This window comes from Artemia franciscana, chromosome 1 (assembly GCF_032884065.1).
Source record: "Artemia franciscana chromosome 1, ASM3288406v1, whole genome shotgun sequence".
Taxonomy (NCBI): Eukaryota; Metazoa; Arthropoda; class Branchiopoda; order Anostraca; family Artemiidae; genus Artemia; species Artemia franciscana.
Genome location: NC_088863.1, coordinates 67,677,226 through 67,690,674, shown reverse-complemented (window position 1 = coordinate 67,690,674; position 13,449 = coordinate 67,677,226). Strand labels below are relative to the sequence as shown.

At 35.7% G+C, this 13,449-nt stretch overlaps 1 protein-coding gene across 1 annotated transcript in view; it reads right to left on the bottom strand.

Annotated features, from left to right (window-relative positions):
• Nucleotides 1-1,488: 1,488 nt before the first annotated feature.
• LOC136033172 (innexin inx2-like) overlaps nt 1,489-13,449 on the bottom strand; it is a 37,799-nt gene continuing 25,838 nt past the window's right edge. The window contains exon 3 of the mRNA XM_065713866.1: nt 1,489-4,458. Within this exon, the coding sequence (XP_065569938.1) occupies nt 4,002-4,458 (457 nt within the window). The 3' untranslated portion in view covers nt 1,489-4,001. The remainder of the gene's footprint in view (nt 4,459-13,449) is intronic.

The window sequence follows — 13,449 nt, the reverse complement described above, 5'->3', positions numbered from 1 at the left end:
TGCTAAATATAAGGTGATAGAAGGCACTCCTTAAATTGCTAAACTGGAGAAAAGCACAGTATAATAGCAATTGAACAAGAAACTGACAATCTATAATAAAAGATATTGGTTTTACTATATTTTTGGGAAGCATAGGGATAAGGCTTAAACATATTAAGATCATAATTGATTAGCATTTATACAAAAAAAACTGTAGGAGGCATATACATTTTCGAGAGTTAAAAATTACATTTTTCTCTCATTAACTGAAAGAAGAAAACCCATCACATAAGTAGTAACAAATTATATAAATTAACATCTTTTGAAATTGATGTTATCGACATTAGTATCTTCAGATGTTCAAAAAGATCTAATGGTTTGCTCATTCTTTAAAAGGGAAACTCAGAATGATGACGAAAAAAAATGCAATTAATGTAAATACATTCTAAGACCACACTGGTTTTATATGACGTATGAAACCAAGAAAGGAAATAATAAATGAAAAATCAAATCGGTGAGTAAACAAGGATTTTGTCAGCCAGGAGCAAAATATGATGACGAAAAACAAGCAAATTTTTTGACAAGGACCTCCGCTAAGTCGACCTCGCTGCTCAAAAAAACAAAATCTAACCTTTCGAAGTGAACTTGACAAGAGGGATCACTTTTTGATTGACAAGAGGTTAATCAAGAAATTAACTTTATTGAGTATCTTTCTCCTCTTGTCAAGTTCACTTCAAAAGGTTAGATTTTGCTTCTTTTTTTTGCGCACTGAGGATGACTTGACAGAGGTCCTTGTCAAAGGTCCTTGTCCTTTGCTTGTTCTTCGTCTCCTCGTTTTCCCACCAATTTGGTTTTATTTTTCATTTACTATATCCCTTCCTTTCTTGATTTCATATACTATTAATGTCTTTTCATTTCCGTGTATGATCAAAATTTGAAACCAATCAGAAAAAATGGAATGGTACTTTTCATGTTTGTGCATTTTTGCGCTAAGACTGACACTGCTCCTGAGCCTTGAAAACGTACCTGTGTCCCTGAACATATTTCAACCAACATTGATTGCCTATGGTTTATTATATATGGTTCATTATTATATTTAGGAATTTATAATCTCCAAAAAAGCAGCATATAAGTTCTTTCTGTGGGTCAGGGAGGGGGATGTTGGATTACATCAAAAAGTGATGCATGAACCAGCTGTAGGTCAAATTTATATCAAACATTTCTTCTTCTTTTTCTTTTCTTTTGATTTTTTCTCTGTTTTTCTTTTTAATTGTCAGTAGGTGTTTTGGAATTTTATGTGCTTCATTGATTACGACACATGTATCGTAATATAAAGAGATCCAAAAATTTCGTTCAGGGTTATTGTACTTTAAGATTTTTGTTTTTATCAAAAATCACAATAACAACTGTTTAAACAGGATAAAAAAAGAAAGAGGAGATCTTTGTAAGGATCGTCTGAATCCAAAGATAGATCAAGAAAGGAAATATCACAAGCCATTTCAGGCCAAATTTTCTTTTTTTTTTTTCCTTTTTTTGTGGGGGGATGACTCTCTTCGCCCCATTTTAAAGATGAGAAAATCCTTTGTAGATAAATGCATACGCCAAGTAGATGGTTTATTCCCAAAAATGATTCGAATTTTGAGGAAGTGTGTTCTTACGATTAAGGATCGTATGACGGGCTAGAAAAACTATATGAGAAACTATATAAAAATTAGTACAATCTTGAGACAAAACTGCAGGGGTTTATCGAAGTATTTTCCATTGGAAGAAGTAGTAATTTTGATGAATTTTAAAAACACAGTCAATCAAGCTTAATTAATTAACAGTTAATAGCAAAGCTTAATTAATGTTTTCAAAATTTTCTAAAGTCACAAAAAAAACTAAACCTAGCAGAGCTCGTAGGTTAACACAGTGATGCCAATTCAATCAAGGCGGATGGGGGGGGGCAAATATTCTCTGGTTGAAACCACTTTGTACACACTTTTTCAACCAAGTAGGGGGTTCTTCAGATCCATTTTCCTATGGAGGGAGTGCCCAAACCCTATTTGCGAGAAAATATGAGTATGCTGTTTTGTTTTTGTTTTTTTGTCAAAAATTAACTGTATTGAGTCCCAGAGAAGGTTCTTCTTTCTTTTTTTCTGTACACTTACTGCTCTATAAGCAATGAGCGAACTGGGTAGAGGGAAAGGAAAGAGGGTTCAATTGTCCTTATGTACAGCATCTGCTGGGTACCAGTTCAGATGAACTTTCCTTAATCCTTAGAGCGTTTTTAGGGGGATAGCAAAAACTTGCATTAACCAGGGTGTTATTTTATTTTTTCAAAAAGGATAACTTTTTAAACGAACTTTTAATATTGGTAGGTTTACTCATCAATTAATTAACACAAGTGTTAGTACCAATACACTTAAACATCAATCAATAAAAAAAATTGATTTTTATTGAACATGCAACAGAATCACAAGTACCAGTTTCAGCAACGTGACGGCGAGGAATCACAAGATTTTGATTTTTTTTTTAGTCAAGTCACAGATTTAATTCCAATGAGTATTTTACGCCCCAATATTCTGTTTTTCGCGCATTTTATTTTTTTTTAATAGCAGTTATTCCGGGTCCAAGGACTCAAACTTCTGACCAATCAACTGCTATGAATGTCTAGGATGGTACATGGTAGCATGAAGGTAAAATTCAGCCAACCAAAAAGTATTATGAAATTCAATTCTTATATATTTATCATTAAATGCATATTATGTTATATAATCATATTCAACGTTTAGTTTATACATTTTTATGTTAGTGCGCCTGTAAAGGGATCCTTACATCAAGAAGAGGATTACATTCAATTTACATATTCATTAGTAATTCATATATTTAATTTTATATGCTTAAGTATATATTCATATTAAATATTCAAATTGTGCATTCATGTATGTGCACTTGGATATATATATATATAAGAAAATTTGGCGTTAAAATGCAGGATGAGATTTAATTTAAATATTTAATGTTTAGTTTGTACATTTACATTTACTTACATTTGCAAAACGATCCTTGCTTCAAAGCGTTAAGCTCCAAAACCCTTTTCATGATATTATTTATTTTATTTTGAAATTTCTCGTTCGCACCCGTCAAAGATGGAGTATTTTTCAATTTGAATGGAAAAGGAGATGTCAAAAGTGAAACGGTTACCGTTTTACTGTTTACCATTAACGGTAATAGCAAAACTTTACCGGAACAACTTTACCTCAAGAAAGATCAATTTTATCAACTTCAGATGAAGAAGAGAAGTATTAGCAACGAGAGAATATGAAGGATAAGAGCGTTTGGCCAAGAGATAAAACTTTAGAAAAATAAAAATTGTAAATAAATATGAAAGCCTGTCAGGCCATCAGTTCGAGAGTGAAGAAAATGGATGAGTATATTGGATTTAAAGTAGGTATGAGAGTACCTACTAGGTAGTCTAGTATCTACTAGGTACTAAGTACCTAGTAGGTACTAGGTACTAGAGATAAGACACTTTTGCTAAAAGCGTAAAACTGGAGAATCCGAGGATAACTGAGGAAAGGGAGTGGCGTCTGGACACACTCAAGTCTCAAAATAATTTTAACTTGTTCATTAAATTTGATAAATCAATACAACTTGGATGAAAAATGGGGCATTTTTCAAAATAGGGAAAATTTTCCTCAGAAGCAGCCACATTCAAAGTTACTTCTATATGCTATGGTTGGGCATTCTCAAAACGTACAAATAAAAGTGAATATACTACAAACAATGGGTTTGACAATGTCTTTGTAATCAATTCATCGTACACTTTAGAATACAATTGCAGTTTAAAAAGCAGAAGACTTATTAGTCAACGCAATATCAAAACTAATTTTTAACCAAACGGGTTCAAAATATAGAAAAAACTGAAAAAATGATTTCCTTCAGGAATTTTTTCCAGTAAGGAAAAGGTGAATAGAATAAAGAAATGTGATCAAATGTGCACAACGTTCTTAGATCTATAAAAGGTTACAATTTTCTGTTTACACGGGAGTTTTCCCTTGTAGTCTTTCAGCTAAGTCTCCAATAAACTCCTTATAAATCAGAGGCTCCATATTTTTCCCGAGCAACAACAAAACAAACCAATCCCCAATCATACACTTTTCATTAATCACGTCTACATCGGCTGCATTCGCTAATCTCGCTTGGGCTCTGAGTAAATGACGCCGAACGCCCCCGCTACAAACAACACCAATTCTGTAAACTAATGCCAGCCCAGACATAATAGCAACTATAATAAACCAAAACCAAAGAAACACATAGATCTTCTCATTGACGATATTCAAAGGAAGAACGCAGAGACCGTCGAAGCGCTGGACAGTTCCTGACGCACCATACTTATGGAAAGTGCATTTGGTGACCTTTGGGAATACTTTGGCCATTGGGTCAATTCGTCTCTCAGGTTCCTCTTCTGTGAATCGCCATACCTCACTTCCATACCTATAATCAGGATATCTTTTGGCAAATTAGTTAATAAACATTTAACATCATGTATAATATTTCCCGATCTTCCCTTTTCCGTTCTACCAAAATCAGGATCACAACTGATGGTAGAATTAACCATTTTCTTTTTTTTTCAGAAAAATTGAACAAAACACCAGTTGAGAAACATTAACAAAAATAACTGGGAAAGAGGGACAATCGTTTTTACAAAAGGATTTCTTCAGGGGGTGGGGGGACAAAACTTTGAAAATACATCAAAATTTGTTTATATTCATTTTTCTTACGTTTTAATGATCCGGACAAACATTTCGAGGGGGGTCAAACCCCCTACCCTCCCCCCTGTATACAGTATTGTATTAGCAAATTCAAAAGCAATCTATTGTTGGCGCATGTCTCCTTTTTCTTCGACAATGAAAGAAGACAAATGTCATCATAACTCGATGAGTTCCTATTTTCTCAAAACTGGCGTAGGTCTCTTTTTTTATCTTTGTAACGGCAAAATATACGAGAATTCTGACTGCACCATTCGATTCATCGTACTGAATTTTACACACAGGACATACATAACTCATTTTCAACCAAAATAGTATATGTCGCAATTTAAATTACCACAGCCGATTTGCGCTGATACTGAGTATTGATCATGGGAAAATATGTATCAAGATTTAACAACTACACACCATCTTTGATACCTGTATTCTCACCTTATTTTAAGTCATTACTGGGTTGAGGTGGGAAAGCTCCTCTTTCTTTGCAGGGGAGGGGATTAACCTACTTCACAAACCGTACCAGAGAAAAGCAAAAAAAAACCTTTTCTTGAAGAATGGCAGAAGCTATGCACGCATAAAGGGAAAGAACCACAGTTGGTATGAGTCACGAATTTGATGAGTCATAGTAGCTATATTTTAGTAGGATATGAATGAATTATAATGGTACTTATATATTGTACGCCGCACAATCAAGTGCTTCATCTAATTAGAACCTCTTTCTTTGACGCTCAATCTTAACGAAATATCACAAAATTTGAAAAAAAAAATATAATACTTTAGAAACAAATTTTAGCGACATATTTGCAAATTAGAGGGGTGTGGGGGTAAAGTGTAGGGGTTCTGCATGCAAAGCGTGTTAGGAACAATTATTCTGCATACTATGAAGTATGAATTGTTTTCTAACTTCAAACTGTCCAAATACTTTACCCTCCTAATTTGCAAATATATAGCCCAAATTGTATATTTCCCACCTATTCTGTCACTTGTCTTTGTCTTGTCCCACGCTAAACTGAAAGAAACTAACGAAGAAACCGGTTTGTTTTTGAGTTTTAGACAGCCTAAACTTGAATGAGTGATGTATAATGCACAAGTACCATTAAAATAATCACTTCCGAGGACTTGCCCCTGGAGTCGAATAGCTGGTAACCCTTGCATTTAAATATAAACCCCATCTAGTGTGCAAAATTGTCTGAGCCTCAAACCCAGTTTCTGCAACCACAGATGTTAAATCCATTTTTTTAAATAGCTACCAGTCCCATTGCAGCTGCCAGCTCTAAAGTTATAGATATTTACTCAATGATGCTTTTGCTGAAATTATACAAAAAGCAAAGAATTTTCTTGTGAGTATGGCCTCGCTGACGACCTTTCGCAGAATTTGCAACATTCTAAAGCTTCATCTAAAGGTCTAAAGTGGGCATAGCAAGCAGCTTTCCACTTCCGTGATTTTTGAACCATCTCGACTTTGGGTCAAACCGATCTTGCTGGGACAAACAAAAATCCATTGAACATTTTTAATGAAAGAATTAGTTTCTTGTGATAGACAGACTTCGCTCCAAATTCAAAAGCTACTAACGAAAGTTCCTCCACAGCTGGAGCTACACTCTGCCAACTAGAAGTATCAATTCAAAGCCACAGAAGAGCATAATTATCCTTCCCATTGCATGTTTTCCCCCTCCCCTAGATTTGAAAAATTAACACAATTATGTATTTTTTTTTACTGCTCCCTAGATTAAAAAAAAAAATACTGCACTGCCCCGTTTTTGTGCATTGTTGAACTTTCTCGATACTAGCAGATTACCCAATGTAGCAAGGAGATATGAGAAATCTTGCATTGGCATAATCCTGTTGAACTTACAACTGATCTTACGAGAAGAGTCATTGACTTTTTGACCAATAAGCTTAAATACATTTTTGAACTTGACGATAGTCTAAAAAGAAAGCGTATTCTCAGTTGCAGAAAGTAATACAAATTGTCATTACTGACAATTGACCTGCTTCAAACCTATCTTAGACCAACAATGGAAAATGAGCCTATGAATTTTACTTACAGTTACAGGAGCAAATAGACAGGGTACCAGGGTAGACAGGGTAGAAATATGGTGTTTTTGCTAGGAGATTTTAATGCCCAGGTTGGTAGAAATAGGGATAGATGGTATCCTAGCCTAGGTAAATTTGGTGTAGGAAAAGAAGACAGTAATGGTTATAGGCTTTTGCAATTTTTAGGTATAACAACGTAGTTATAACCAATACGGTGTTTGGTCACAAAATGGCCCATAAGTTGACATGGTATTCACGTGATGGCAAACCTTATTGATTATGTTATTGTAAACAGAAGACTAGCAGGATCAATACAAGATACTAGGGTGTATAGGAGTGCTGTTATTGATGTTAAAAGTAAAGATCACCATCTAGTAGTGTCTAAGGTTAATTTAAAGCTGAAATTTTGGAAGGGTAACTCCCTCCCGGAAAGTTATGATGTTGGTAGACTTCAGGATGAAAATTTGAGAAAAAAAAATTCCAGGAACAGTTGAGTACCAAACTTGAGGGTTTAAAATTTGACAATGTGGAAGATGGATGGAATAATTTCAGAAAAACAATTTGTGAAGTTGCTGATGGTGTCCTAGGGAAGAGTGCTAAGACAGCAACTAGGAATATTAGTGAAAAAGCTTTAGGTTTAATAGAGAGTAGAAGGGGTTTGTATAAGAATTATCTGAGTGATAGGTCGTATGAAAACAAAAGGAATGTAAAGAAAGTGGAGAAAGCATTAAAACATGAACTAAGGAGATGTGAAATGGAGGCGATGGATAAAATTGCTGAGGATCTGGAAGATGCGGCTAGACGGCATAATTGTAAAATATTATACTGGCATGTTAATAAATTGAAAGGGAGTAGCCAATCCGGACTAGTCCCAGTTAAAGATAGAAATGGGGCCACAATTAGTGATAAGGAATAAGTTAAAGAAAGATGAGTGGAACATTTTGAGAATCCGAGAAACCGAGATACAGTTGCAGGAAAAGATAAAGATGAAAATGAAAAAGTTTGTGATACCTTGTATGTGAAGGAAGATTTGTTTAGTGAGGAAGAATTAGCGACAGTACTAGAAGGATTAAAAAACTATAAGGCCCCAGGTGCTGATAGTATGATTAATGAGTTCCTTAAATATGGTGGCTCTGAGGTTAGGAATAAGCTACTGAAGATTATGAACATGATTTTTGAAAAAGGGGAAGTACCCAATGATTTTAGGAAAACCTTAATTAAACCACTGTATAAGAAAGGTGACAAGAGTGAGTGTCGTAATTATCGAGGCATTAGTCTGGTCTCTGTAGGTAGCAAATTACTGAGTAATATGATACTTTTTAGACTGTGACATGCTGTAGACAAACTTTTAAGGGAAGAACAATGCGGTTTTAGAAAAGGTAGAGGATGTGTCGACCATGTTTTCACTCTTAGGTTAATGATTGAGAAGTCCCTTCGTTGTCAAACTCCTTTGGTCCTTAGTTTTATCGATTATGAGCAAGCTTTCAATTCTGTTGATAGAACAGCGTTAACAAAGGTCTTATCGTTATATGGTATACCAGAAAAATACATTAAAGTGATCTGCGCTATGTACGAGAATAATACTGCTGCGGTTAAGGTAGGAAATGAGGTTAGCAACTGGTTTTGTATTAAATCAGGAGTTAAGCAGGGTTGTGTTCTATCCCCCTTTATATGGATCATTTTGATGGACTTCGTCTTAAGGAGCACAGAAAAGGCAATTGGAGGCCATTGAATCAAATGGGGAGGAAGAACGCTCCTGGACTTAGATTATGCTGATGATTTAAGCATATTAGATGAAAGTGTGAGCAAAATGAATGAATTTTTAGAGGTTTTACGAGTTCAGGGTGCTAAAATAGACTTGAAAATTAATGTTAAGAAGACTAAGTCACTAAGGCTAGGAATAAGTGAAGATGAACAGGTGACATTAGGTAACGAAAAGATTGATCAGGTAGGCAGCTTCACTTACCTTGGTAGTATTATTAATAAAGATGGCGGGAGCAGTGAAGATGTTAAAAGTAGAATAGCTAAATCTCAGGGTGTTTTTTCACAGTTAAAAAAAGTTTGAAAGAATAGAAAGATAAGCCTACAAACCAAGATTAGAATACTGGAAGCTACAGTGATGACAGAGGTCAAATATGGCTCTGAAGCATGGGCACTCCGAAAAGCAGATGAAAATTTACTAGATGTTTTCCAGAGAAATTGCTTACGGATTGTTCTGGGTACCCGGCTGACTGACCGTATTTCAAACAGTAGGTTGTACGAAAAGTGTGGTTCAATCCTGCTTCCTAGGGCTATAATGAAAGAAAAAGGTTGAGATGGGTAGGCCAAGTTCTGCGGCTGAAGTATGACAGATTGCCGAAGATTGTCCTTTTTAGCCAACCGTTTGGGGCTACACGGAAAGCAGGTCGTCCTCGTCTGGGTTGGGAGGATGTCATAAATAAAGATTTAAAGGAAATGGGAACTTCCTGGAAGGGTGTTAAGAGGGAGGCTTTAAATAGATTAGGTTGGAGGAGGAGCGTGCGTAGCTGTGTTGGCCTCAGGCGGCTTGGTGCTGCAGTGAGTTATTAGTAGTAGTAGTAGTATTAGATGAAAGGCTCTTGTGAAATTGTTGGATCTATGCTAGAGGTACGGTTGATATTCTCGGGAAAATGAAACATTGTCGATACGGTGAAATGAAATCGATGAAACCATAAACGAAAGAAAAATGAAGAAAATTGTTCGGCGAAGCCACCAAGCAAAATGATAAGTGATACTGGTTGAGTTAAAACCTCCATAATAAGTACCTCTACAAATCCAGCGTTAAATGTGTTCAGTTTAATTGATTAAATACCTATAAAAAACGCTAAAAACAAGTACAACTATACTACTACTAACAGCTCATTGAAGCACCAAGACGCCTGACGCCAACATCGCTGCGTATGTTCCTTTTTCATCCCAACCTATTCAAAGCTTTCATCTTTAAAAGAAGTTTCAATTTAATTTAAATCCTTTCTTACGAAATCTCCCTTTCCATTTTCGAGGAATAACCTTATATTCGTTTGGTCCTAGATGGTTGGCCGAAAAAGACAATCTTTGGCAATCATTTGTAAAATATGTCCTGGCCATCTAAACCTCTCTCTTATTATAACCCCAGAAGGCAGAATAGAACCGCATTTTCGCACAGTTTACTGTTTGCACTGCAGTCAGTAAGACGGGTACCCAATAATATACACTGACAATTCCTCGGAAAACATCTAAAAACTCTCTTTTGTCTTCCGAAGTGAACAATCACTGCCGTCATTGCAGTTTTCAATATTCTTATCTAGGTTCTTAGAGTCATCTTTCCATTCTTACAAAAAATTTTACTTTGTAAAAAAAAATCCTGGGCCTTGGCTATTCTAATCTTGGTACCCCCCCCCCCCCCCCCCCCCGGCATCCACCGCCTTTACTAATAATACTACTCATGTAACTCAAAATATTCACTTGATCCATCGTCTTGTTACCCAACATCACCTCTTCATTTTTATTTATTCCTAGTCTAAGCCCCTTATTCTACCTATCAACAGTTTCCAAACCTATTCCTACGCCCTGGATTCTCAAATCCTCCGCATAACTTAAGCCTAGGAAAGTTTTATCTTCCTATTTGATTCAATCCTCTCCCAGAACCTTTGATGAGTTCCTTAGGACAAAGTCCCTCAAAACAACCCATATAAATGGAGATAGAAGTCAACCCTGATTAACTCCTGATTGGATATGAAACCAGCTATTAACCCCAATTTCTACGTTAAAATCTTCAATGATAATCTCGTACATAGCCCTAATCAGTTCTATCGAAGCTATTCTTTCATGTGAATCAAACGCTTGTTCACAATCTGTAAAACTGAAGACTAAAAGGGGTTTGATGACTCAGGCACTTTCCAATTATTAATCTAAGGGTGAAAATATAGTGGACGCATCCTTTCCCCTTCCTAGAACCACACCCCTCTTCTTTTGAAATTTATCTACAGAATCTCTAAGTCTAAGGGAAAGTGTGATCATACTTAATAGTTTGCTTCCTACAGAAACCAAGCTAATGCCTCTATAATTACTAATTACCACACTCACTCTCTGTCTTATGAAAAGATTTAATTTGAGTTTCCACAAAGCTAGGTACTTCTCCTTTTTGGAAAATTACCTTCATAATCTTCTGTGAGTTATCTCTAACTTGACAACTACCATGTTACAAAACCGCATTGACCCCACTATTAAGCAACCGAATTAAAATTACTTTTAATCATTTCAGTACTGTCTTTAATTCCTTCTCGAAAAATAAATCTTCCTTTATTTCATATTTTTCCTCTCATTTTTTTTTTTTTTTAAATGCCGATACCATGTTTCAATATTGTGCCGTCTGGCTGCATCTTCCAGGTCCCGGGAAATTTAATCCATGGTCCTTCATGGCAGCTTCACACAGTCTTAATTGATATTCTGTCTACTTTCCTTGCATTCCTCTTATTCTCATATGATCTATCACTTAAATAACAGACACTTCCTCTTTTTTACCAGACTTAAGACGTTTTCAGTAACATTCCTGGCGTCGTTTCTAACTTTCCTCCAGGCATTATCTGCTATTTCAGAAATTATTTTTACTTTAATTGTTCACACCGTCTTTCACATCGTCAAATTTTAGACTCTTCACTTTAATATTCAACTGCTTCTGAAAAAATTCCTCTCAAATTCTCATCCTGGGGTCTACAAACATCATAACTTTCCGGAAGGTAATTACGTTTCCAAAATTTCAGCTTTAGATTAACTGATACTAATAGATGGTGAAAATTTTGCTAATTTTTATATTGACTCAGGACTTAGTTGGTTTTTCCATTGAATCAGAAATTAAAATTCTTTTTATTTTTTTAAAGTCAGAATTTATCCAGTTTATGCACTGAACCCGGAGTTAGCTTGATTTTACACCAGGTCCTTGAAACTCCTCACTTTGGACTTTTACCCATTTTCTATACGTTCAGAGCATGCCTCGTATTTGTATTAAACTATTCTCAGCTAAAACTTTATTTTAACAAGGAGTAAAGACCGATCCAAGGCGTAGTCTCTTTTAAAACTAGCTCAGTACATCCCCTTGGACCCTGCTGCTTTTTGACCGAACCTAGCTCACTTCTGGACCGATTTAACCCGTTTTAGCACCAAGTCAGTCCGCATTTAAAGCCCAAAAATTTCTGCTATTGTTCGCGATGAAGCAGTGAGATTCAGGGGACAACGGACCCAGTTTATATATCCACCTGGTGCAGTAAAGTGAATTCGAGGTGAATTGCCGAACTGCATAACTTGAGTCTTGTACTTGGTGCTACATGCCCCCCCCCCCCCTTCGGAATGGACATTTTTTATCATTCTAAATGATACGCTTTAACTAGAAAATTCGACTCAGTGAAAAGGGGAGGGGGCTATGCGGTGCCAAGAAGTAAAAAAGACACAAAAGAGGAGGAGGCTGCTTACCATCCAACTACTTTTGGCCATTAAAGGGGATTTCGATTATAAATTTTCGATTAAGTGAGACTTGTATAATAAATTTTCTTCCATAGGTCCTACCATACGAAGTGCTGGGGGTAGGAGGGGGATTAGATAGATGAACTACAAGTATTACTAAATAGTTACATGAATCTTTATTTATTGAATCTTTATTTATTATTTTAATCTTTATAAATATTATATTTATGTCAGACTGATTTTGAGCACCACAAATTGCTGCTCAACCATAACCACAATAAAGTCGATTCTTTATTTTTTCATATAAAAAAAGACAAGGCCAACCAAATAATGCTTTAAAAGAGTTACATTTCACATTTCAGATTAATTGTATGAATGTTTTCAACCATAGCGACAAAAAAGAACATTTTTAGGTATACAGGCCGACTACAAAAACAGGCAAGCAATTTTGTAGGGTCACTATGCATTGTCACTGAACTGTCAACGATCACCCGCAAATACTTCTAAAAAAGAAAAAAAAACCCAACGTTCTACACCGCTATGAAGTTTTCATTTTTGTAGCACATTTTGCAAAAGACCACTCATTTTGTGAATATGGCATCTTGGTAACTGAGGCAGTCCGAATAGCTTTGGGTCAATGTTATTTAAGTCATACGGGTTAACTGCGCCATGCATGGCGGAACTTTGTCAAGTGTGGCGTAACTGGGCAAAGCATGATGGAACTGCGTGGCAAACATGATGTTCTACATCAGGTGTCGGGAAGTAAGCAACCTCTCGGATTATACAACAGGTAGATAAGTCTAATTATCTTCAGTTATCACAATAGAGTTTGTGTCAGTCTTATGGCTGGGTGAAATTTGTTAGGAAGGGATATGAGGAGACTCAATTCTTTTTGTAATGGGAAGGAGGTAAAAGTTTTGCTTTCTGGTCTGTAATAAAAACTGACTACCATTTGAAAAACATATATAATGATGCTTATTTAGCATTAGTACTAGATTATGAAAAAAGCTGTTTAAAGGAATGATAGTCTCGTCTCTTATTCTTTAGATTCGCTTTTCATGTGACGCTACAGGAAATTATACGAGAGGATAAACACAATCAAATATTCCACAAAAACGGGGAAAAAGATAAAATGACTTTTTCGTCGCAGGGTAGGTCCTATCTTTTTTTTTATTCAAAAAACTTAAGTTTTTCGGTCCAAAACATGGACAAGGGTAATTATGTT